The following is a 27,595-nucleotide window of genomic DNA, read 5'->3' as shown; positions in this document are numbered from 1 at the left end:
GGGAGAGTAACTATGCTATTGGGTGAAAAGAGATACAGAGAGGAGACAGGGAAAGATGTGTTTGGGATGCTAGTGAGGATAGGATTTAGGAAATGATGGGCATGAAATGATATTTAACTAGATATCTAAGCATCAATGAAACATTAAGATATTTAAAAGAGGTATAGACAAAAACCAAAGTTTTGGTGAGACTAAAAAGAAAAACAAGTAGGAAGGAGAAATGGGCATCACCAGAAGGGATTCATTACTTACAATTATAGCACTAGATAAATATTCTAAGGAAAGGAAGTGTTGAGGAACAGATATTAAATTGGTGAAAGTATTCAGTTAAGAAAGGAGAGGAACCTGAATGAGCACAGAATCCCGGGAACAGGTGGGATGAGGTGCACACCTGGGTACCAGGCCCAAAGAGAAAGGTGCACTTGGCATAGACGTGGACATAAGGACTAATGTCACATATAGGAGAGGTCACAGAGAGCCAGAAGCAGAAGAGTGTGTAACGTGGATTTCATATCAGTGCTACAGGGTCTTTTTTCTCTTCCTACTCCCACACCTCATGTCTGTCCCCATCTTTCCCATCATTAAATGTTGAAAGCAGAACCAGAGGGTACAAGGCCAACCTTGTCATCTTCTGAATGTCCTTTTCTATTAGGTTGACAAAAGGCTCTGAACTGCGCGACCTCAGGCATAGTCTCTGAGTCTCTGTGACTTTCAATTCCCTCTTCTAAATTGGAGTCATATCAGCGCTTCCCCCTGCTTTTGGAAAAGCATGTGCAGGGATGCAATCTAAAAATGCTTTCATTGTAGACTTGTGCAAATGAGAGTGCTGGTAACTATCAAGCTTATAACCTAGGTAGGTAGATGGTTGCTAGATGGTCATCTTTAAATCACTTAGTCTCATCATTTGTGGATTTGGTAAATTATTTTGAGTAAGCTTAGTGATCTGTGTTAATGTTGTTATGTATACTCAGAATCTCTACAGGGAATCGAAGGTGTTGGTGCAGCATTATGTCTCTTGGTTGTAATTGACATTTGAACCTTAAATTATCTTTACTTTCATGCCTAGTTAGTAATCATCTGACTACATGATTACACAAAATGAAAATAAGGAAAATTAACTAGAGGAGAGAGGTGGCTCGAGCCATTTGTTTCTTCCAGACAAATACATTTCAGCTGATTTCAATGTGTAAAATAGAAGTTTACAGTATTCAAGGTGATTTAATTAAGTTACACAGATATTTCCATTTCCTACAACTTTTAAAATTCTTTTTAGTCCTCAAAATCAATCATGAGAAAAGTATTGGAAACCAAATGTGAGATTTTTAAAGTTGTAGGAAAGTATAATTTTGGAATTTACCACATAATAAATGAGGAAACTTGCATTTCAGATACGTGAAGTAACTTCTGTGTTTCCCAAAGTTTACTTTGATTTTTAAGAAATTTTTTAAGAATTATTTTTCAATGTCCCCCCCCTCAATTTTTAGAAGACAAGCATAGATAATGGTGCTTTTCCTCAAAATTTGCCCTTTCAGAGGGTATGGATGGGGATACATATATTAAATTATACTGTCCCTTCATTTTTAGTAGGAGTACACTAAATTTTAGTGTTCTGATTTTTTTCCATCTCCCCCAACTTCTATAGCACATGAAGGAATTTGAACGTACTTCTCATACACACCCTCATTAAATGAATAATAATCCCTGGCACATTGTTTTATATTCTCGATCCATTTCTTACACACATTGTACATGCACACATAATTGTGTACTGTATTATTATTAGAGTTAGAAGTAGCATTAATAAACAATTTATAAATGACGACAGAAGTTTTTAGTAAAAATGAAAAGACTTATTTTATATCATTAAGTGTGTTAAACATACACACAGCAGGTGCTAAGTTTGCAGATCAGTGGTAGAGCACTTGCCTGGCATGTGGGAGGTATACTGGGATCGAGTCTCAGCACCACATATAAATAAATAAAATGAAGGCATTGTGTCCATCTACAACTAAAAACATTTTTAAAAAAATACACACAGGCCCACCTGCCCTCTGTGACAGTCTGGGACTGTGCAGCACTGGCTGTGGAACGACAAGGAACAGAAGGTTGCAGCAGCTCTCCACCATTATTATTTCATAAAAGCCATGGAGGTTATAGAGCTTTAATAATTCTACAGCCTTGCATTGACTATAGACAGAGTGTCGGTAGAAGAAAATACTTTCACAGTACATTTCCCATGTTTTTACACCAAGATTGTCAGATAGGTACCAGTTCTTCAAAGTTAAACATCAAACTGTAACCCAGAGATTCAAAAGGGAAGACTGTCCATTCTCTGTTGTTAGTTAAATGTTGAATTTAGAATTTCCGTTGCTTGCAGCTTAGTAAAGAATATTTTGTACTTTAAAGTTTTCAGGTGTTTGAAAAGTATGCATGTTCTTTAGATTTAGATTTTAATAAGAGTTCTTTATAACTTTTTTTCTTTCTCTTTTAGATACGGGAAAATAGTTTCCACAAAGGCAATTTTGGATAAGACAACGAACAAATGCAAAGGTATGGTTTTTTGGCTGAATAATGACTAAATCATAGCTTTGGAAAATGGTGGAATTTTGAACCTGATCTTAGGTTACCAAAGTACCCCCATTTTATTCTAAATCAAATCTCCTGTGTTGTCCAGTTTCTGTCTTGCACGACATCAGCATGCTGCTTACGTTTGTTTTGTCCCTGGTTGAGTTTTGGCTGGAAACCCAACAGCAACTTGCAGTTTGCCAGAATTCCAGATTTGGCACCAGTAGAGTTAACATGCAAAATACTAGTTGGCATTTAGCCCCTACTTTTAAAAGGGGAGTAGAGTTTAGAAAATAGCTTTTCTTTCCTGAGCCTGAGGAGATTAGGGCTGCTTACTGAAGACCATTGGACTGTACTAAAGAACTGAAAAGATTACATATTGTGCAAATTGGCTCTATTAATTAGAATAGAGTAGTTTTAAGCAGTACTTAATTACATGTTTCAATACTCCCAATTGTTCTCTGTTGAATGCCTGTTGACAATATTGGCAGCGGGGAGGAGAGAACCATTTTCACTGACCAAATTGTAATAGGGAGGGGAGGTCATGCACCCCTTTGAAATATGCTGCTGCATTAATTTGATGCACTGACCTTCAGTTTTCCGTGTAATTAGGATGAGCTCATCCAGCTCCATGAGCTGGAAGAGGAGGCGTCTGCGGTAGGCAGCTCGGATGCTCTGTACTTCTGACTTTTAATGATCCAGCATCTTAACAATAGGCATGTGATTTCTAGGAATAGGGAAGAATGGAGTCAGCTGACTTTGAATCTAACTACTGACCCCATGAATTGAAATAAGGTTGACAGGAATAGGCAGAGAAGGCAAATCTCCTCATTAATTAGACCCTAGTTTTTCAAGTAGTGGTGACGGGGCAGTGGCTTAGTACAATTTGAAAAAGGCGAAGAACATAAATGAACCCTATAGTAGGGCCTCTCCTCCTAAGCCAGCCATTTCCTTTAATCTAGACTTGAAGTGGTCCATTGTATTGCTGTCTCTTCTTCAAAGTGCCTAGATTTAAAGGAGCTATTGTGACAAATATCTAAGCCCATGTTTAATCAACATGGCACATTAAGGCAGTTTTGCCTTGGGACAGTGAATAGACTGTGTTTTATATAGAGCAGTGCCCCATAAATATTTTAAATGAATTAAACTAGAGAGAATTAACTTGTAGACTGAAATGCATACACTTAGTTGCCACCATTTGTCTTATTTTACATTTATAAATGATTTGGGAGAACAGAGACACAAATTTTTTTTGGTTTTATAAAGAAAAGTAGATTTGCAGGCATAAAACAGGAAAGTGATCTCAAATAACAGTCTCAAACCAAGAGATATATTGTAGGAGATAAGTGGTTTTGGCCTTACCCTACCTCCCCTCCTTTTCTTCCTGACCCCAGAAGAAATCTTACAAGGCAGCTCAGTGTGCTGCAAAGCAGAGCTGCCTTAGTTAACTGAGGGACAGGACCTAGAGTCCTCTGGTTGAATTCTCCACCACAGCCCTGAACTGTAAACCACCTCTGTACACACTACTCCAATAGCAGCCTATCCGAGGAAGCCAAAATTTTACCAAGTGCTCATCATGATCTAGAAAGGGTATGGGTAGAGGTTAACTGATTCTCAATCTCACATATTATTATAGTGCCAAGCCTTAACAGTTAGAAAGGGTCCACAGATAAGTGAATCAGCTTATGGGACTTCCAAAGAAGCATAGGTTATAATTCAGAACTGACTTCAGATACAAGCACCCTGGAGTCCTACCCCTCACAGGGGCCTGGGGAGACACTGCCATTGTGTGGGCAGAAAAATAAGACCCTTCAAGGCTCTGTGCCTTGAGGAAACCTCCCAGCACTTGATACCGGCAAATGTCTTATGGAGGTAAGAATAGGTTTATAATAAAGTCCTAGAAACCAGAATGAGAAAAAAGGTAATAATGTTTAGACAAATAAGAAATAACATGTAACTTAGCTCATAATAAAGTTAGATGACATGCAACCCAAGGCAATTTGACATGATAGGTAGGTAGATACATATAGGATAGATTGATAGGTGAATATGGATAAATTAATGTATGAGATTATGGGGTATTCGTATAAGTGAAAGGTGCTTGTATAATAAATTAATTTTTAGAGATTAAATATGAGAATTGTATACGTGGAAATAAAAGATCTTAGAAGGTCATAGGACATTTTGTCATGAACCATATTTTGGAGCCTCTTTGGACAAAATTAAGCTTGGGAATATATTAAGTCTGAATAACGTGTGCCTTACTTATTGGAGATTCAATTATTTTATGTTTAATTTTCTGTCAGAATTTGGCCAACAAGAGATATTTGAAGATTTACTAACACTGTTATATGTGGTGGTTCAGGGCCAAACTCCTGAAGGACTGATTAGGTAGCTGATTGAGTGTTTCATATGTGGTTGCACATGGACCAAAACATGCACACTCAGAAGCAGAAAGGGTGAGGGCAAATCAGACCAAGAGGTCTGATATATTTTATATATATCATGTCTCTGTGTGTGTGTGTGTGTGTGTGTGTGTGTGTGTGTGTGTGTTTGTGGGGATATATACACACACACACAGTAATCAGAACAAAAGGAGTAGGGTAGGAGCAGAAATTGAGCTCTTCTGCTTATTGTAATTTATTAAAAATAGCAAAATTGGGCTGGGGTTGTGGCTCAGCAGTAGAGCACTCATCTAGCGTGTGAGGCACTGGGTTCGATCTTCAGCACCACATAAAAATAAAGGTATTGTGTCCACCCACAACTAAAACAAAATATATTAAAAAAAAAAAATAGCAAAATTGGTGGAAATTTTTAAACATCAATCAGTAGAAGCAATGTCATTTTAGTGTAGTGGCCATATATTCGTTTAGAATGTATCCATCCACAGAGTACAATATGTTAGCATTAACAGCAAATTTCTCAGTAACACCCAGAGTGCATTTCACCTGACTTCTAACCTGGCAGTTGAGTGGCCTTCTCTTCTTTGACCTGGATCAGCCCTCTTCTTTCTCCCCAACCTGGCTATTTCTCTATTGTCTAAATCAAATTAAGCAAGATTTCAATCCAATTCTAAGTACTACAGAGAAGCTGCATTAACACTCCTCTTTCCTGAAACATCTGTCTGAAATCGATAGTCTATTTCATTACAACTTATTTTATTACCAGCCAATATTTTTGTTACCAATGCTACAAATCTGAACTGTTTCTGAGGCATTCTCTTTGACCATATTGCTGCGTATTTGTCTATTCGGACTGTAGTACCATGCTATCTAAATTATCATTTATTCATAATACATGGAAATTAATGATAGGACTGACTCCCCTTCTACACAACCTCCACATGGTGCTTTTCCTTTTCAAAATATACTTACTTTGAAATTAATTTTGTAATAATTGATTTGAGTTCCAGGAAAGACTCTGGTACTTTTCTTGGAATCCTGTTCTTTTAAACAGTATACTAAATATAACTTCACCTTCCCTCAATAACGGAGTTATCACAGTGAAAAAAATCAGCAGTTGTCTATTTTAATACAGCGGTGCTCTCAGGAACTGTTGAAATTCATGGGGCTGCTTGCTCTTATGCTGTGGAAGTCCTAATCTTTATTCAGTTTTTCTCTTTTATTGCTTGTTGTTCTTTCTCACCCCTAGGTGCCTTCATCCATGTGCTTACTTTGCAGACCTACCTTACTTTTCCTAATTTCCTGTTATGATTTGTTGTGGCCTGAGAAAACAGATGACCAGCTTGTTAAAAATGTGAAACTATAGACAGATAAGCTTTAGACCACAGCCTCTCTTTGTTTTGTTATATTGCATTTTGGTTTTAGACCTTAGGCATGAACTGTTGCGACCATTCTGGGTATCTAGAGGTATTTTCTTTCCCTCTTTCTTTTGAAGGGATACAGTGAGCTGTATTTTAGGTAAATGATACTTTTAACCAGCTACCAAAATCTGATTATCTTATATTTTGGGTATCTAAGGATTGTACTTATTTTAATTTTGAAAAGTAAGGTTTAGTCTATAGAATAAGCATAATTTTTGCCAGGCAGAGTGGCACACACATGTAATCTCGGCAACTCTGGAGGCTGAATCAGGAGGATTACAAGTTCAAGGCCAACCTCAGCAAATTAGCAAGGCCCTGAGCAACTTAGTGAGAACCTATCTCAAACTTTAGAGGCAGCGGGGTAGGGAGGCTGGAGATGTAGCTCGGTTGGAAAGCATCCTTGGGTTTAATCCCCAGTACCAAAAACACTGTTTCTCTGAAATTGTTTCCTGTCCCCTCCCCACCTTTTCTAACCATCGTTGTTTCCGTAGTAACTACAGGACACCTGAGAAGATCTTGAATGGAACAAAGCCAGTTCTCCCCTCCACACAGCATACACACACACCGTGAAGGGAGGCTTGTCCAGCTCAGGACTGACCACCAGGAGGAGGAACTGAGGATGTCATTGCTCTGCGGCTGTGAACACCTGAACCCTGTCGTGGCGTTTTCCATTTCTGTCGCCAGTGTGGAGACAAAGTGGAGTCATTCTTTTACTCTTCACATAATCATAAAATAATAGCTTATAAAAACAATGCGTTTTGCATTTCAGGTTATGGTTTTGTTGACTTCGACAGTCCTGCGGCGGCTCAGAAAGCTGTGTCAGCCCTGAAGGCCAGTGGGGTTCAGGCTCAAATGGCCAAGGTGAGTCAAGCACTTTGCTCCTGAAGCCTCTTCCAGCACCATCCCATGCTCCCTCTGTCCCTGCTAGCCACGGGTCCTGCGAAACACCTGCCCTGTGCCTCCACATCCTCAGCAGTAGTATTGTGACAAGCATTATATAATCCTCACAATTTAACATGGGAAGGAGGATTTGCAAATGCATACAATTCACATAGTAAATTACATAACCTGTAAGTAAATCAGAAAATAACACCAGGTTTTCTCAGGTAATCAGGTATTTGTGAGTCTCTAAGATTAGTACTATTCTCTTAAAAAAGGGAAAAAAATGTCAAGGAATTAAACCATTTCAGGTGTACTTCAGAAGGTACATAGAATGTCATTTTGGAGAAATATGCAGTTGGCACATACATTGCTTTATTCAAATAAACTTGTAGTTTTAATGCAAATGTGAGCTATAGATGCCATTTTTTTTCCTATGGAGACATTTTTACACATTGATTACTTATGGGATGTAAATCTACTCTTCAGCAATTCTATAAGGACTCTATTGAACACTTGTTTCTGATGAACTTCTAGCATTCCAGAGGAACTTTGTTTAAAAAAAAAAAAATTCCTGAGGGTAAGGAAGTGCCTGAATGTCTAAGGATTACAAAATGGAAACCATAAGTTTCATGCTTAATGAATAGCTTAGCACAGTACACATAGATACTAATTACTGTAAAACATAATGTTTTCCTTGAAAAATTTTGTCTTATGACAGTTCCTCTTCAAGTTTTTACCTAGAATCTACAATATAATTTAAAAATGTGAATTAACCAGCCAGTTAGTATCTCTTTCTTTTCACATTAGGCTCTTCATTGAAGTTAACAGTTTAAGATGCAAATTTCTTTTTCAAAAGCCACAATGCTTTAGATTTAATGCACTCAGGAAAGTTGACCATGCATGATCCTGGTCACTCAGATGGATGTAGTCATGATTCCAGAGATGAGGAGACCTCCAGTTGTGCCCCTTCCCACTTTCAAATAGGCATGATCATTTTATTAAGAACTAAGATTCAGAAAAGAGAATAACCTATGAAATGGCATGTTTGTATTCTGTAATAGACCTTCTATTATACACTTAATTGTATAATAGAAACTGTTGGCAATTTCAGTTTGAAAATAGATCCTATAGCAATTGAAGATCTAAAGACAGGGAAAAAATTTTACTTAACTACAGGCATATCTTCATAATTGCACTATAGGTACTAGCTATTAGCAAATAACCCAAGCTTACTTTTGGGCAATAAAGACTGGGACATAAGTGTCAGTTTAGTCAATGTCACTTTTAGGTTACATGCTAATAGCTAGAATCTACAGTGCAGTTATGAAGATATGCCTGTAGTTAATGTAGATTTTTTTTTTCCCTGTCTTTGGATTTTCAGTTGCTATAGGATCTATTTTCAAACCTGAAACTTGGCACTTAGATATTTTAAGTATCTTTTCAAAGGGGCAACAATGTTATATTATCTGGCTTCATGAAATATTGAAAAAAGTAATTTTCTATTGTCCTCTGCTACTTCTGAATAGTAGCACATGATCATTTCCTGAAGAGCACTCACATGCCCATAAGCAAAGGTTTATGGAAGGTTTAAAAAAAAAAAAAAAAGAAAAACTCCAAAGAAGAAATAAATTACCTGCTAAGACCTATGAGCTAAATTACCTGCTTAGACCTTAGCAACTACAGGCTTCTGAAGAATATGTATGCATCTACCAGAATAGAGGTTTCCTCTGAATTAAAGAATCAACATAGATAAAGATTTTAGGAATTAATAGAAGGGATCACCTTTTTAATCTTGCCATATAATATTTCTAAAGCTTTGTGTTGAGTTGTACTTACTTTGGATTTTCTTGAACTCCAAAGTAAAAGTTAAACAAAACTGTAAATAGCATCATGACTTTCAGATTATTTGTCCTCCACATAGAGCAATTTCCTGTAATATTGTTGAAAAGCAGTGAGATTTTTAAGTATATTGTGAATAAAGATACCAGCTTTGCATCATGATTGGCACAATGCTTAATCTGGCTCTGTAAACAGTGAGTAAATATTCTGTAAGCAGGACTCTTAGGGTTGATTTAGAAAATCTCTTCTGTCCTCCACGCTGTTCATGCTAACCTACTCTGAGAAGCTCCTGCTTCCTGGTGGATAAAATCCAGGGCAGATCCCATGACTTCTCTTTATTTCAAAAAGTCCCTTTACTCGTTTCTTTCATTTCAGGTCTTTCTGGTTGATTTTGGAGGATGGTGGGTTAGAATGCCTCTTTATTTTTCATGTCTAAACTTTATGAAACACACATATCTTTTAACATTTCAGTCACTTCTGTGTGTATTTATGTTGCCCAACCTCAATATGATATTTTAAATAAGTCATTGTGTGGGGAAAGCCTTAAGATGCATTTCAAATAGAATTTGTCAGATGTTAGGATCTTGTGTAGAGGTTTTGAAAACTGCTGAGAGTCCACAAAAGGGATGTGTGTCTTGCATGTCACATGGTGCAGAAAGACATCACAGCCTATATAAGTAACAATTATTTGCTGACGACTATATGGATTATTTGGTTTCCAGGAAGCAGAGCCTTAAAGGTTTCCATCCCAACATAATTATTTATTACATGTGTAAATACTCACACAAATATATGTAATCAATGTATTTAGTTATAATTTAGGGAATTACAGGATGTGTAATACATTATAACTTGCTTATTTAAAATATGAAATATTTTAACATTAACATTTTGGTTAACTTTTTGATGCTGAACATCTGGTTTTCAAGGACAGATTGTTCTTGATCTTAAGTGTTCAGTGCTTCAATATCCATCCCTGTTTATTTGACGAATTCTAAGTGTCATGTAATGTCAAAGTCTCTCCACCTGATCAGGTCTGTTCCAAAAGCAGGCTTACAGTTGGATAGGAATATGGGTGGTTTCTTTTCTGTTTCCAGAGCTCATCCCTTCTATCAGCTCCCTGTCTGTATCTCTTAACCCTCCAGGGTTGGAGCAGCTGTAGAGAATGGGGAAGTTTGTCAACCTCACAGTGAGGTAATCTGGTGTTGATTTTTCTAGCCAGGCAGCAGACTGATGCTTTCTCTCATGGTATGCTTCTGGCATTTTTCTGAGCTATTTACGCAACCCCACCTTCCTTCTCTAACTGATCTTTCCCCATAATCCCTTGAAGCTAGAGAACACATGTCCTTGGGCTAAAAACCTCAGCTCCTGATAATGGAAGGCTATCCTCAGCCCCATTCTTCTGGAACTTCCCTGCCTCCCCCCGCCCCCCAGCCCTCCTGGGGGAATCTAACACCACCTGGAGCCAACTCTGCCTGTGCAGCCTACTTCTGATCCACCTTTGCCAGCCATCTGTAGTTGAACAGTTTCTTCCCAGCCATATTTGTAGGCTCCTTCAACCAGACTTCTGCTTCCAGATTACTCAGTTTTTGAGTGTGGCATGGACCATGAGGCACAGATCACGCCTGCTGATTGGTCTGTTGAAGCCCCTGCTGCTTGACTGATAATGAGAGGGAAACAGCCCACATATTGAGACTCAGAACACATGCACCTTTCTCTCCACATAAAGCTTGTTTCATCTTCTCCAATCTCTTATAGACAGACAGGAGGCAGTGTTCACATAAGTATCCCAAACCAGTTCTCAGTCAGCTCTTGCAGGCTCTCTTTGATGGTCTGATTTCTCACTCTGGAATGTGGAAGCACCGGACACCCATTGTTTTGTGACCTTAGCTGAATCAGAGTTAGAAAAAGGCCTGTTTGTCAGCCTGTTAACAAAATGCAAAGGCGATTTTGAGTGCCCCTGAACACTTGCCCTTGGATCATTTCCATGCCGTAATATTAAGCAGCATATTATATTAAATTAAATATATACTGTTTTGAAAAAGTCTCTACAATGCTTTTAGTCAACACAGGACTGGTATAGATTGGCACTCCATGTCATATCAGTGGTGTACTTTGAATGCCAGCTTCCCCATGGGTTGATAATGAGTTCTGTTCAAAGACCTCCTTAGTAGGCTTTATACTATAAATTGGCTAGGAGAAAATGATCCCTTCCTCCATCATCTGTGGGGAAGACCATTATACAGATTCAAGATGCTGGATATGTGCCAGCATTTTCTGTAGTATGAATTTCTTCAGGTCCCTGTAGAATGACTTGAGTTTCTTTGATCTAAATTCTTTTTTATTATATCTTTATAGTTAGAAAATGTATTTTAAATGCTAGCAGATCTCTTGTTCTCTACCATAAATTCAAGGGTTTTGAGTGTCTGCATTTGGCTCAGCCTCTTTGTTCTGTCTTGATAAAGGAGCACTAGGCATGCAGCTTTTGGGGAGAGGATTTTTAAAGGAAGTTAATCTGGCTCCTCTGCTTAAGTGACAAGGGTCCATCACTGTCCACTTTCCTTTAGTGGATGAATCAGGCAGGATATGTCAATTTGTTGAAAATCCATATATTAAAATTAATCAGAAAAAATTAAGGATCATTCTCTTGAGGAAAGGGCAGTGTTATTCGATATGTTCATTGAGTTGAGAAAGGATCCCGCAGAAGTTCAAACTGCAAATTGAGACATTAGAGACCACAGATGTTTTATTATTCCTGTATTTTTAGTAACTTGCTCAGTCCTTGCCACATGGTAATATTTTTTGTTTTGTTAATAACCAAAGAAATCAACTAGGTGAGAGAAAAACTTGCTCTGAGAGTGGGCAGTTATTGAGAATTAAGGGGGAGACATTTTAGCTGGGTGCTGTGGTCTATACCTGTAATCCCAACAACTCAGGAGGCTATAACAGGAGGATGGCAAGTTTGAGGCCAGTCTCAGCTACTTAGCAAGAACCTATCTCAAAATAAAAGTTTAAAAAAGGACTGGGTAGTAGCTTAGTGGTAAAGCACCTCTGTGATCAATCCCCAGTACAAGAAGAAAAAGAGGAGAAAGGGACATTTAAAAATTATGGTCATGAGTACCCTGATGAAAATTCTCAAATAGAAATGACCTCAGGCCTTTTGGAGAGCCTGTTTATGTTAAACTTGGCAGATGTTTCAGATGTATGCATTTTTTCAAATAAAAGACCCAGATTCTATGAAGAGAAAAGAAAAACTCCGGAAAGAAAGATGTAAAACGTGAATAAACATCAGTGATACCTGTTAACCGTATGACTTTTCTAGGCCTTTGGTACCTCCTGAGGCCTGCTGGAGGTCAGCAGATCATTGGGTGCTACTTTGCTGGTGGGAAGCTTGCACATTTTTCTCAATAAATATGCAATCCGTGAGCGGGAATTTAATCCTCACAACCCCCAGAGTCCACCATGCTCCAAGCAGTTTGCAGTCACATGCCCGTGAGTGGCTATCTGCTGGTTGGTATTCAGTACAAGAGAAAACAGATGTCTGCTCTTCCTGCCAAGTCCCTTTCTTGCATTTTAGGAACCATTCCACACGCACAGGGAGGTTTTTGTTAATTTCTTTCAGATGATGACTGAGAGCTTTACACCATGTGGGACCTCCAAGCCCCGCTTTTCTCTTCAAGTGAACATTAGTAGCCATTTATCCCTCTCATGGCCAATGTGGGATCTAGTTTTCCACTTGTTAGAGAGGCCCTTGAATCCCTTCCGTGCCTAGGGACATAAAGAGGCAATTGGTCCCACTTTTGTTTGGACACCTATAATTGACGGAATACATTTATTTTTCAGACATAGCAACTTATTATTTAGGCATAATACAACAGAGTTATGGTTGTTGCTGATTTTAAGGATACTTTTAAATTATCCTCCGTGTGCAAAAACATCGCCAGTGACTAAAAATATGTGTTCCACTTTTATGAGTGTATAGTAAAAAATACATGGACACTTTGGGATTAGGTATTTTTGTGGCTTTTACTGCCTCTTGGAGTTTCTTCTCATTCTTTTGTGGTTTGTTAGTTTGTTTTTTACCTTTAAAATTATTCCAGCATTGTATATGGTATTGAAAAAGAAAGATAAATAATATTAGCACTAACAGTCATCCCAAATGAAGAAACCTAAACAAGAATTGTTGCTATTGTTTTGTTGAAAACACACACACACAAAAAAACCATAGGAAATATTTACATATATTTAGTTCATTCTATCTCACTATATTCACGAAATGACTAAAAGTCCAATTTCTTTCTGGATTATGTTTTTTAGCAGTTTTTTTCCTACATCAATAAAATTTCCAATTGAATCAAGACCTTGTAGAATGTGAAATATTTTTATTAATGTTTTCATAGAAGCAACTAAAACACAGATTTGGGAAGTACTTAGTATCTACATTATAGCCTCCCTCTTAAAATTACTTCATCTGTAACAAATTCTCCTATGGCAACTCTTAGACATTAGTCATTGAGAGATCTTCATGATTATAATTTAAAAAGAAAGTCTATAATACACACGTAGACACACATTTGTTAAGTAACATTTTTATGCCATATTTCTGTACAGAGTGTTTCAATGCCCTTTGATTAGGGAGTTTCCAGCTTTCTTTTGAATCTGACTAAACATGATTCAGAAATCTAAGATACGCTTGGTCCTCTAATTGGTCCCCTGCTCTATGACTCCAAAGCCTCCCAATTTTTCAAGGTGTAAGTTTTAAACTATATTTGTCCTTCCTGCTACTCCCCCTCACCTTCCAGAAAAGTGAAAGATTAGGCAAACATGGGGTATCTTCCCAAAGTATCAGTGTTACCCCATGATACTTCATCCGAAATATGTTTTCTATTTAAACTCAAAGTGTTAATAAACTGTCTTTTTTTTTTTTTTTTTTTTAAAGATAAAGCACAGGACTTCAAGGAAATTTTCCAGCCCTGGCAAGGCTGCTTTGGCTGTTTTGCCCATAGACTCTTCTCCTTGCCCATAGTCATTCTCCTTGCCCTTAGCAGTCCTTACATGGCAAAGTCTGAGCAGCAGTGGTTGACAAAATAAAACCAAACTTTCCTCAATAGCCTTTCACAGTTGGTATCAACCTCTTGCCCTTTGCTTGTTCCTTAAGTCCCATGTCCTCACGTAGTCATTTGCACACATCTTGCCTTTACTATGTGTGTTTCCATATCCCATGTTTAACCGGAAGCTGCTAAAGGCAGAACTAGGTCATAGTTACTTTACAGTGAGAGTTTGGGAAGCATGAGGGGCACAAGAAGTGTCCTTTAGCTCTTTGAGGCCACAGGTTCCCTCAGGACCCACCTTAAGGACTGGCTGATGCAGGGCCAGATTTCTATCTAATACCCACTGACACTCCAGGAAAGCCTCAGAAACTTGAGAGGTTAAGGCCAAAAGGAGATGGCTAATAAAAGCACTGAGTAGTTTACTGGGTGAAGTTGGTAGAGGTCAGGATTGGAAAACTTTAATACCTAAAACCATCTTTATTGATTTTTTTTTTGTTTTTTTTAAATTGTGTTTTATTTTTATTGTCCTACATCTATTAAATAAATCAGTTTTCAGTTTTTAAGTCTTTCAAGGTATACTTTTTATGGTGGACAATATATTTTGTTCAACATAAGATAATCAGTAGTACCATGCTGAATTCATCCAATTTCAGCTAAAACCAAAAAGATAGTTGCCATTTTATTTAGCCTGTGAACAGTTAAAGATGGTAAGTGTTCAGTTTGCTGTTAAGCATTTAATTTTTAACTTTTCTTGGACCCACCTGGCCTGCTTATATTGTGTTCTTTGGTATTAGGATGAGGCAGTTGTAAGAAAAGTACTTATTACCCATAGTTATAATCTTTAATAACTTTAGTTCTTGGGAAAACCAGGGAATTTACCATTCCCTAGGTACCAGATCAAATGACTGAGTAACTGATTAATTTTTGCTGTATTAAGGATTGAACCATGCTCTCAGGCATGCTAGGCAAGAGCTCTACCCCTAAGCTGTAACCTGACCCCTGATTATTTTAAATCTTACCCTGTAAGTATAGCACAAAAGATCACTATTCACTTTTACTTGTGATTTATATAAAAGGAAGTTTTTCATTTCAGGATTAATTAATGCTAGTATACTTTGGAAAGACTTTATACAAATTCAAACATGCATAATGCGTCACATATTTTTGTGCATCTCAGAAATCTAGAAAATTACAATGGGTGTGCTGTTTCATTGCCAAAGGCTAGCCTACAAATTAATGACTTCATTAATAGTGCTTATTAAGGACAAATTATAAGCTGTCTTGTGCTTCGATATGTTAAGATACTATTAGTTAATAAGATCAAAGGAAAGACTGATTTAAATTAAGGCTATACTAATCTCACATTTGCAGAAGTGAATTTTGACCTGGTCAAAAAATACTCTAGTTGTCAGGTAAACATTTTCCTGATGATTAGAATACTGTACTCCTTATAACATAGCATTTACTGGCAGTCATATCTGATTCTAGATGATTCTACCCCAAGAAAGGAAAGCTGGATGGAAAATTATCTTAGTGTGTTGCTTCTCAGATTTTCATATGCTTATGATCACTTGAGCATCTTGTTAAAATGCAGCTTACGATTCTTTATGTCTGAGGTGGGGCCTGAGACTTTGCATTTCCAATAGGCTCCCAGGTAATTCTTAATAGCATTGCTGGTCCTTGGATCACTCTCTGTATACCGAAGAGTTAGCACACCCTCTCTCCCCGTCTTCTCTTGAGTTCAGCTCGTACAGGATTCTAAAATTTAATCAGCCCAGAGTTTATCATTTTATATGACTTTGAGTTTCTTTTTTGGATTAAGTTAGGGACTGTCCTTTTTTCCATTGCTGATCACTACTTAAAAGTCATATGCACTTTGCCATAGGGCAGATTTAGGGAAAACCTATACTGGAATGCTTGGGACTTGATCCAGGATCCTTTGTCATGTATCTCTAAATTGAATTATTGGCAGTAATATCCTCTTGCTTGTGCCTCAAATGAACTCCTAAAAATAGCAATGGAAGAGAGGTTGGTTATTTTTGGAAACACTGAAATCAGCTGAGAGCTGTGGTTTCAGAAGGGCACCCTCTCCAACTAAGCAGCACCCTCTCCAACACAGTGCCACTTCCACATCTGCCAAGAAGGACTCTGGGAACCAAGTCTGACCCATACCCACTGTCCAAACTGTGGCCACTATTTTCAAGTGCGTAGTGTGACTCAAGTGTTCCATAGAACCCATGGTTTCACTCAATAATACTTTAAAAGAATTTGAGCAAGGAGAATGCCTACATACAATTAGGTATGTTAACATAAATATCTTACCTTCTGCTGGAAATTGATAGACAATTCTCTGTTCTGTTTTAGCAACAGGAACAGGATCCTACCAACCTGTATATTTCTAATTTGCCCCTGTCCATGGATGAGCAAGAACTTGAAAATATGCTCAAACCCTTTGGACAGGTTATTTCTACAAGGATACTACGTGATTCTAGTGGTACAAGTCGTGGTGTTGGCTTCGCCAGGTAAGCATGCTGCCCTCCCTTTGTTAACCAACAGTAGCTCTGTCAAGTTATCCTACAAAATAGAAAAATGATCAAGATTTAAGCCAGGGTTATGGGCACTAGCATAATTTTTTTTTACTAGTATAAATTTACATATAAATTTTTCCAAATCTTTTGAAATTTCATTAGGATTCCTGAATCTGAGCACACTAAATATTTGGTGGCTCATAGCAAAGAAGTATCACATGAGCAGTAGTTCTGAAAGTACGTGTCTTATATTCTGATTAACTTAATCAGATTTCTTTAAAATGGCAACACGTCTTCTAAATTTTGTGAATGAACCAGTATGCTTTTTCTATTAGATAGAAATTTGATTTATCATCAATAAAGTGGGGTAATTAGATATTTAACTTTTCAAACATTCAAGGAACTAAGACAAGGATATGACACCTAACCACCACATAAATTTAAACTATAAACATTTTACAATTCTCATTGTAGTTTTTTTTAAGGAAATAAGTGCTGCAGATATAACTAAAGTATCTTATTCCTCCACTTAATTTGTATCCCTTCCGTCCCAGAAAGGATTCTTTAGTGTAGTTTTTAATTTGATTTCTAGAGAAAATATATTAAATAGAAAGAGCTTTGATTTCTAGCAAAATTCTAATCCTAAAGCCCATAGACAAAAGCTGATTTTACATGATACATTATTTAGGAACTTGTTAGTACTATGCAGTAACAGTATCTATGCTTTTTAAATTATTAACTTTGGAAGAAAAAATGCTGACATTTTACTTTCATAGACAAATTAAATCACATCCTACCACAGACCTATGATATGAATAAAGCATTTATTATTACATATTACTTTACATATGAGAAAACTGAGGCACAGAAGGGACTTTTCCATCATCAGCTAGCTGCCAAGAGCCACTACTTAGTTCTGGCTTTTAGTCCATTGTTCTGTTAGGCCAGACAATTTTATAATAAAATATCTTATGCGTAGTAAGTCACCAGGGCCAGCATCTCCAGTGCACACTTCATTGATAATCCAGTGGGACACAGTGGCTTAGCATCATCTCTTCACCTCCGTGGGTATTCTGAAAGCAGATTAGGGGTGCCATTTCCCTATCCAAAGACTGAGCCCAATTAAATGCTATTGTTCTCCACACTGTTATTATCCATTAGCACTGAGGTATAATTCTCTGGGTAGTTCAGGAATATATGGTGCACTTTGAGTACATTATTTCTGTTTCTTCTATTGAAGAAATGTAAGTCAAAGCAATTTAAATCCCCAGAAATGTTTCGCAAATGTTTTTAGCCACCTGTAGATATAAAATGAGTTATAAAGTTAGGCTCCAGCCTTTAATTAACTCCTCCAAAGCCAAGATGACAAAGAAGTATATAATTGACTTCACTAATTTAATTTTAAACCTGAAGCAAATGTAAAAAACATGTAAGATACATCCTCTGATTGACACTAGCTATTATCACAACTCTTGGTCTGTCATTTTGTGAATTCTTAAAAGGGAAGACCATGTTTAAAATAACCAATATTCTAACAAGTTGCAAATATAGTAGTATTTTAAATTGTTGCTTTTTACCCAATATCATGACTAAGAAAGCTTTTATATCTTGATATTTTTCAATTTTTCAACAATCAATAAAATTATACATTTGGTATTAAATATTTGATGTAATTTCTTTCTTATATGATTCAGAATGTACTCTGGTATCAGTTAGTTTACTGTAAAAATTCAAAAGCAACAGATAAAAATATAAACCCTTTTTTTATTATATTCATATTTTCCTTGGTTTCATTTGTATCCAAAAAGCCTAAAAGAATGTTTGTGCATGCACAACAAAATGAAAACTAAGAGACTGCTAAACATAAACTTTTTTCGTTTTTATAAATAGGATGGAATCAACAGAAAAATGCGAAGCTGTAATTGGTCATTTTAATGGAAAATTCATTAAGACACCCCCGGGAGTTTCTGGTATGTTGTTTGTCTAAAATTTTATCAGTAGTCTTTCATGTACTAAGTGTATAACTTTAGGGCATGGTGCCTCTTACAGTAAGGACAAAAACTCTCATTTTGCTCTTTAAAATTTCTATGTTTATATCAACAAACAAGAATCAAAAATTCAGCTGTTGCTGGGCACCAGTTGTTAATTGAAATGGACCCGGAGGTAAGGAGCTGAGCTGTCTGACAGGTAAAGCATTATAGAATCCCATCCTGGTGCACCAGCCAGCTGTTCATCTTGAGGGAACTTCTCATTCTTAGGACATGTCCTTTGAGGATATCCTATCCCGGCAGTGCCTGAGCTCTGACACCCACAGCCTTCCTGTCCATTCCACGATAGTCACTCCCGCTCTTGTTCAGCCCTGTATTGTCCTTATCAAGAACACTACACTCGAGAGCTTTTCTTGCCAACATCCCATTCAGGCTCACTCATTCTCACTCCCAGGGCACCTGATCTGGAATACAAAGACACCCGTCTGTTTTCACTGTTGGTATGTCTTTCTTTGACCCATTTCTCATCCCTACAAAATCTGGTTTCCACTTCTGAATGCTAAAACCATTCCTCTAGCGACTTCCTCAGATTTCCTGTACACCAACCCTTGGTCACATCTGCTTGGCAGAACCGTGAACTGGCATTGATGCTGCAATAATCCATTCTACTGATCCTGTTTCACCTGGGCAACTAAAGATTGACACCATGGCAAATTACATGTCTTCAGTTGGACCAGACCCTCAGTGCCGCAGCTCCCTGCTCAGCTTCCGCCCCCTCCCCCAGCAGTAGTTTTCCCTTTTCACCAACCTGCACAGTCCCCTAGCTAGCTCTAAGCAGGTGAATAGCATTGAGATCACCAGATTCCTACATCCTTCCAATATAGGGATCCACACCTACACCCACTCTTTATCCTCTCCTTCCCCAGGGTCCCAAGGACCAATGTTCAGGGCTATCTGTGAGATCCTGTTCCGTCAGGGTCAAGCTCTCCCTCTCATTGCCTTTCGGTTCTATAATTTCCATCTCTGTCTTTTTCTTATATTTACTTTTTTTCCAACAAAAAATTTTATTTATAAATTAGCAGATCTCTGGCAAGACTAATTGGTGAGGAAGTGGAAGAAAATTCACAACCAATACCAGGAACAAAAAAATTGTGATCATAACTACAATAGACATTTTTAACATCACAGAATTCAGTGAACATATGTGTGAACTACTTTGTGCCAAAAATTTTCTGGAAAAAGATATCCATTTGTGTTTGAAATCACTCGAGTCTGTGATCTTCAAACTAAAACTAAGCAGGGGCTCCCAAATCCTTCTCATATGAGCATTTTTGAAGTGTGGTCTTCACATCCTCGCATCCTATTCACACATCAGCTCTCTTCAGCCTTCCCCCTAAACTTGTAATTGAAATTCTTCTTGATCATCTTATTGTTTTTGTTTGCTAGGACAACCATAACAAAACCACACAAATTGAGTGTCTTACACAACCGAAATTTAGTGTCTCAGAGTTCTGAAGACCAGAAGTTCAAGGTCAGGGCATGGCAGGGTTGGTTCCTCCTGAGGCCTGTGGAGGAAGAATTGTTCCAGGCCTCTCTCCTTGGCTGAGAAATGGTGACTTCATAGCATTTTCTTCCCTCCAAGTGTGTCTGCCTCTGGATTCAAACTTCCCCTTCTTCCCAGAACACCAACCAGGTTGGATTAAGGCCCACCCTAACTAATGACCTCATTGTAACTTTGACAAGGAGTATGAAGAACTGTGGGGTTAGGACTCTAATGTCTTTCTTTTTTTCGGTGAGGTAGGAAGGACAACACAATTCAATCCCTAACACTTATTTTGTGATTATCAAACCTGGGGACTTTCTTGGCTTCTTCTGTGCTGTATCTATCTGTTGCATGAACTCTGAAATGTGTCCTCCCTGGCGTTTTGTTACACTGATCTCCTTTTCTTCCCATTTGTATTCTTTCTCCTTTGTGGACTCTGTTTCTTTTATCTGCTCTTAATTGTCAGTGTTCCCTTGAATTTCATTTTTGGCTGACAATTCTGATAGATTATGTCCACTCTAAAGGTTTCAGCCACTGTTTTATCTTAAGATGACTCTGAGATGCTCATCTCTTGTCATAGCTTTTCCCCTGAGAATCAGACCACCTGGCCTCAGTCACCTCATGTTCCTCCTCTCCAAAACTAGACCAGTCCCCTCTCCCATCAAATCCTGTTCCTCATCTCAGTTAGTGAAACCAGGATCCACCCAGACACCCAAACTGAAAATTCAGGAGTGGATTCCCCCGTGTCATTTCTCACACACACATAATCATTCAAATCCTTACAGTTTTCTTACTGTTTCTAGAATCTATCTGCTCCCTCCATTCTGCCTATCACTGCCCAGTTTAATTCCTTACCATCTCACACCTGGGCCCTTTCAGCATTCTCCTGATTGCCTGTCCTGTCTCAGCTTACATCCCCCAAATATCTGCCTGACTATAGCTGAAGAGACTTAGCGATAAAATATATGCATCTGTGTCACTTTTCTGCTAAAAATCCTCTCCTCTCCCCCTCCCAGAAGAAAAGATCCAGGATTCCTAGAAAGACATTACAGGCCAGAGGTGACCAGAGCCCTTCTTCCTCCATTCCCTGTCTTCCTCTTTATCTTCCAACCGTGAACTAGTTGGTGCTAGTCCTGATGCCTCACACTGCATCATTTCTGTTTGCATTCTTTCTATAGTTTCCAGTGCCTCGGATCCCTTTGGTTTCCTTTGACCAGGGTGTCTGCCTCACCCTTCAAGACTGTTTACAGCCTACCTTCTCCCCAAAGGGGTCTCCTCTAACCTAGTTGGGTTAGATTCTGTCTGCAGAGCACTGTGAGGATGCTCATCTGTATGTTTGCATTTACCATGTTTACATGTGCCAGTCCCACTCAGCTGGAAACTCCTTAGAAGTGAAAAACTGTTGTCTCATCTTTTTTATGTTCATGCCCAGCATAGTGCTTAAACTATGCTATGCAACAACCAATGTTTGTTGGTTTTGAATAAATTCCACAGCCTTGTAACATCAAGACATCAAGTACTACCTCCATACAAGGTAGCATATGGGGGGAATATTGAGATGCCTTCTGATGTTCAGCCAGGCTCTAGCAAGCTGCCTGACAACAGGAAGAAACTCAAAATTTAGAAACTACCATACCTTGCTTTGAAGGAGGAGCTACTAAAATTGTAAAAATGGGAATAAAAGAGAAACACTCTCCTGCATCTTTTCTCCTCTGTAATTTTAATCATCTTATCTTTAGCTGGCATAACACATCTCACAGTCTGGTCGTAGGCCTGTCAGCCAACAACCCCACTTTCCAGCCTTACCTCAGGGTGTGCCCTAGGGTAAAAGTTGGATCTCACCCTAGGGTAAGACAGAGGTCTGGAGAATGGGTCTTTAACTCGCTAGCCTGGCTACCTGCTGATCATAGTTTCCAAAGGGGAGCAGCCATATCAATAAGATTTATCCTAATACTCATGTGGGGCCTAGGCCCTTGAGTTCACCTGTGAACAAAGGAGGTGAGCAACTGTGGGGGGAACCCAAAAGAACAGAGCTCTCCATTTGACAAATCATGGCTTTTCCCCCAGCGTATCCAGCTACCTCACCACGTTTTATATGTAAAAATATGTAACCAGCACAGTGGTGCATGCCTGTAATCCCCATGGCTTAGGAGGCTGAGGCAAGAGGATTGTGAGTTCAAAGCCAGCCTCAGCAACAGTGAGGCAGTAAGCAACTCAGTGAGACCTTGTCTCTAAATAAAATACAAAATAGGACTGGGATGTGACTCAGTGGTCGAGTGCCCGAGTTCAATCCCCGGTACCCCCCCCAAAAAAAAAAAAGTAAAATTGAAGTAAGTAGATCCAGTGAGTTGAACCTAACAAAAAGATTGGTCAGGTCCCAATTCTAGAGAGCAAGCCCAGAGGCCCTATAGAACATGTGTCCTAGTTTTTCACACTGGACACAACCAAGAAGCATTGAGGTATTTTGAAGTTATATGAATTCCGCCAGGAGTCAGAAGTGAGCAGTTTCTCCAGGACTGCATGTGTAACTAGTGCTCAGTATTTATACTCCTGTAGTTCCAAGGATCCATCTTTAGCTGAATGACTGATGATGACCATTAGGGATTCACTTTAATTTTCTGTATCCAGTTGAGTTTCATTGCATAGAGGAACCAATTTGTAAGTCTGTGCAATACCACAGGCTCCATTTGATCTTGTAGCACTAAAACCTGACAACTTGCTGCTTCTGTGGATATATCTGAAGGTGAACTGCCTGCAGGCACCAGGGTAGAGTATAAAATACAAGACCTGGAAGGATACTGTTGCCAAGAACTCAACCCGGTGAAAGAGCTTCCTTTTTGTTATTTAAGTTAGTTTTGTTTTCCCATTGGCAATGCTTGATTGAAAGTAAAGGAAAGAGAAAGGGATGTTTTTAACCTCCACCCAGAAGCAAGGGAGCCTTCTGTGTTCACTGCCAGACCCTCCAAGTTTAGCACCTGTGCCAACTGGCTTTTCTCTACTTCCCCTAAGTCATCCCCTGCACGCTGGGGACCTCCAAGCATTAGTCCCTTTGAAGGGTTGCTCATCCACTTACTTGTGAGCACTTCATTTTCTCAGTTCCTTCTTGCAGGCAGCAAGGAAAGTTCAAGAAGAAAAATTCTCCAGAACACATTTGTTTTGATGATGAATCAGTCTGGATAAAATCTTACAGTTTCTTGAGTGAAAGATGTCAGGCTGTCTTAGAGGTTGGACAGGTTCCTTATTTTCTCCAAAGAACTCAATGGTATCTATTGACTGTTTTCTTTGAAATGGGTTCATAGATTGTTGACCACACCCATTCAAGGAGGGAAAGAAAAAAACTTTGATTTCCAAACCACATGTCTGATGGTAGGACCATCACAATTGTAGCTGATAGAGAGCAGTTTCCTCCAAGTTCTACCAAGTGGCAAATAGGGCCCAAGAAATTCTATGTACATTGTATCACTGTACAGTTTTGTAGTCAAGCCCTTCTCTGTGTTCTGAATCAGTTCTTAATTTTGTGCTGTTACTGAATGCTTAATGATCTGCCCTGTGTTATAGTCTTGCTTTCTAACTAGGTTGCAAGTTCTTTGCTGGAAGGAGCTATGTTTTATTTTTAATTTTGTGCATTACCCTGTACCAACAGAAGTTACCATGTAGTTTCACAGAGCGTTTTCATGTAGATCTCATCTCAATAATTATGGCTATTTTGAGGAATACCTTGGATACCTTCTTGCACTTCAGTAAGGTTGAACTGTCTTTAGGGTGAATTTGAAATGTACATAGCAAGACTTGGAAGCACACTTTTTTGGGATTCACCTTTTCCCAAAAACAAGTCCCCAGAACCCACAAAGAATTTGAAATAGTTTTCAACTTCTCTAGACTCTTTTTTTTTTTTTTTTTTCTTTTCCTGTACTCATACGTGAATTTTCTCTGAATGCTGGTCAGTTTATTAAATAGTGCCTTCGCCTCTCTTATTACCTGAATGACTGCTCCATAGCATCAGTTTCTCCATGGACTGCATGTGAGTAGCATCAGCACAACCAGATGAAAACAAAAATATTGGCAAGCAAGGGTAAATTGAATGAGCCTCCACTTGAATGTTTAAATAATGTAGGCTCATTACTAGGCAGACATAACATTTCGTAAATATAGTCAGAGGATGGTTTATTTAATGATGCATGTTGTTTAGCTGGCATAAGCAGAATTATCCGGGATGGTTCCTGTCAGAGTACTTGGATTCTCACATGGTTGGCAGTTTGCCTATGACATTGGAGCCAAGTGTAGAAAAGAAACCCACTTTAGCCGAGATGAGAGTCACATCCCAACATGGCTCTTGTCCTGCTGTGCTGGAGTCCCTGGAGAGGATCTGCTGATCTTGTTTCGCGGATGGAGACAATCAGTGCCCCTGTTAGCACCCAGGTCAGAAACATGTCCCTAAAAAAAAGGAAACTCATTTTAGACACAGTCCCAAAATCTCTTTCTGAAAATAAACAAACTGAACAGTGAACTCATCTTCACCGTGACACTCTTAAGGAAGTTTCTAGAAGACTAAATGGAAGGAGGTCAGCTACACATATGAGTAGTCACTTCTTCTGTGTCACCCACTTTCCTGCCAACACATTCTTTCATATTCAGGTGACATGATTGTGTATCTTTGGCAGCCGTGCATACCCCACCATCCGGCCTGAGGCACGGGGCACAATGTAGAACCTATTTTCACTTCTGTGAAAAAATCTAAGGTTCCACATCACAATTTTCAATGCAGTCTGTTTTCTGAAAGGCTTTTTGAAAATTGGGTGCTTTCATGTCTGACATTACCTTATTTTAAAGAAGCTTTATCTTTTCTTACAGTGCACACTTCTCTAAATGTACATTATAGTTTGTTGAAGGATTGCCCGTGAGATGTCTTCTTTTTCCTCACTCAGTCCCTCTTTGTTCCCTGAAATGGTGGAGCATTGTTCTTTCTTTTGATTCGCCTTGGTGTTGAGTCAGAGCTGGTTTGCAGTAAGTCAGATTTGCTTGGAAAGTTCCCAGCCAGGGTGAAGCGAGCCATGGCTGCTTTCTCAGACAACCCGGGTACATTCCATGGAGATTTTCAATAGCTACCTAATACTTGCTCAATAAAAATTCCTTTGTGGGGAATTCGTATGTACCCATTTTCCACACAGGGACTGTTAGAAACAAGGCTGGGAATTTTAGTTACGCAGAACCAGTGTCCAAACTGGGAATCATGCCCCGGGCAGAAACAACATAGTCAGCATCATGATTCAGGTATTTGTTTTAAGAAGCACTTCTAGTACCTTCCTGGAAGAGAGACTAGTCTCTGGGAAGACCAGTGAGTGTGGTGTTAGCTGGGACTCTCCTGGAGCCGAGAACAGCTCCATGGCTCCATCTGTCCCTCGTGTCACCACCCCGACCTCCCCAAGACAGAGGCCCACGGTGTGTTCAGCACTGCAGGAGACCATGTGACTGCCATCTCTGTGAACCTCTTCCTGACTCTGATGGAGTCAGAATAAGTCCATGTGCTGAGGGCAGAGTGTTCTCTAAGTGTCCCGTCACTGGATACGCAAGGGCTCCTTGGATTCTCTGTGTCATGCAGGTGTCACTCTGCTGCGTTGCTCAGATCTGGTCTGTATCTTGAAGGCACTCCAGTGAAGTGTGGATGAGACTGCTGGCAGGCCACTCCCAGTCTTTAGCTTGTCCTACGTCTGCTCTCCGTGTTCCTCTGACTTTTCAGGTTGGGCATGTGCCCAGCAGAGCTTGAAGGACATTCTCGTCCACATTTCATAGCTCTCTGTGTAGTGATGGGGCACAGTCCCATGCCAAGAGATAGAACAGGTAATGTTTAGAGAAGAAATCACAATTTTAGGAAAAAGCCTAGAGATTTTTCAGAGGTTTCTTTTGTCCATTTGTTCCTTAATATATACCTTAAGCATTGTTATTCTGTAAAAACAGATAATTCCCGCAACTCTTGAGACAAAATATAGTCAGCCCTCTGTATGATTCCATATGTATCAGTTTAGCCAACTGTGGATTGAAAATATTCAGGAAAAAAAATGCTTTTGTACTGAACATATGTAGACTTTTTCCCATGTCATTATTCCCTAAACAATTCAATGTACCAACAACTTAAATGATTTTTATATTGTTTTAACTGTTATAAGTCATCTACAGATGGTTTAAAATAGAGCAGAAGATATGCAGTTTCACATAAGGAACTTGATCATCTGTGGATTTGGCTATCTGTGGTGCACCCTGGAACCAAGCCCTAGGAGATCCTGAGGGATAGCTGTACTTGAAGACATGTGCGTGCCCCTGGTACCTGTGGGACAATGTGATCATACCTCTGGGATCATGATCTTGTCACATTTCCCTCCCTCATCCACTGTTACAAGAGAACAGGGAATAAGGCGCTCATGGGGAGATATGCCCTTCAAGGGCTGCTCTTACAAGGAATCGTTGCCACGAGAGCAAAAGTGCCAGCAGAGTGGCCAGGGCTGTCCAGCAGATTCCAACCTCAGCCACCTTCTATACCTCAGAGAAAGTCTAGTTTTCAATAGTGGTAAGGGTCCACAAGGAGAGATGTAGTGGCGTTTCACCCAAGGAACAAGAGTGACGTGCCAGCTTATGAGGGGCTGCCCTCCGGAGCTTCTATCACCAGGGACCACACGCAGCTCGCAGATGCCACGTCCGAGTTCTGTCAGACTCTGCCAGTCAGGAACAATAAATAATGGAGAAATTTTATCCGAGCACAAGGATCTTGAGTGGAAGATGTGGATGTTACTATGAACCGGTTTTCTAAATGGTGTTTGCCTGTAACTTCATCTTTAACTGTATCTTGAACATTTCTTCATTCTAAGAGAAGTAGCCCTAGCCAGCCAGCTAAATCCCTCAGAATGAAATCCTCAGAATGCGGGCCAGTCCCTAAAAACTTTTAAACTTTCTGAACCACAAGTCCCTCTCCTGACAATCTATCTTAATAATTCAAAAGTGTTGGGAGAAGCCATCATTCAAAAATGTGAGCTCCCCCAGTTGACACAGTAATAATAACAATAGCTGAAAACTCAGCCATTCTAAGCATTTTTCAGGAGTGGGTACTAGGAATTGAACCTGGGGGTTTTCTACCACTAAGCTATATCTCCAACCTTTTTTATTTTTCATATAGATTCTTCCTAATTTTCCCAGGCTGACCTCAAACTTGTGATCTTCCTGCCTGGCTTGTTCTAAGCACTTCTTATGTTAATAGTTTTAATCCTTTGAAGTAGGTACTGTTACCCACATTTCACAGATTTTGAAACCACAGACATTAAATAATTTGCAGTCACTAGCTAGTATATTTTAAACCCAGGAAGACTAACCCTGAAGCTAGTGCCCTA

At 39.0% G+C, this 27,595-nt stretch overlaps 1 protein-coding gene across 8 annotated transcripts in view; it reads left to right on the top strand.

Annotated features, from left to right (window-relative positions):
* Window positions 1-27,595, top strand: part of RBMS1 (RNA binding motif single stranded interacting protein 1) — a 204,802-nt gene that overhangs the window by 160,246 nt on the left and 16,961 nt on the right. For all 8 annotated transcript variants that reach the window (XM_079131820.1, XM_079131814.1, XM_079131816.1 and 5 more), the window contains exons 3-6: window positions 2,492-2,550; window positions 7,158-7,249; window positions 16,525-16,682; window positions 18,579-18,658. In XM_079131820.1, coding sequence (XP_078987946.1) covers window positions 2,492-2,550; window positions 7,158-7,249; window positions 16,525-16,682; window positions 18,579-18,658 — 389 coding nt within the window. The remainder of the gene's footprint in view (window positions 1-2,491; window positions 2,551-7,157; window positions 7,250-16,524; window positions 16,683-18,578; window positions 18,659-27,595) is intronic.

This window comes from Sciurus vulgaris (genome assembly GCF_902686455.1).
Source record: "Sciurus vulgaris genome assembly, chromosome: 3".
NCBI lineage: Eukaryota > Metazoa > Chordata > Mammalia > Rodentia > Sciuridae > Sciurus > Sciurus vulgaris.
Note: the sequence above shows the minus strand (reverse complement) of the source record. Positions and strands in the feature narration are given on the sequence as shown.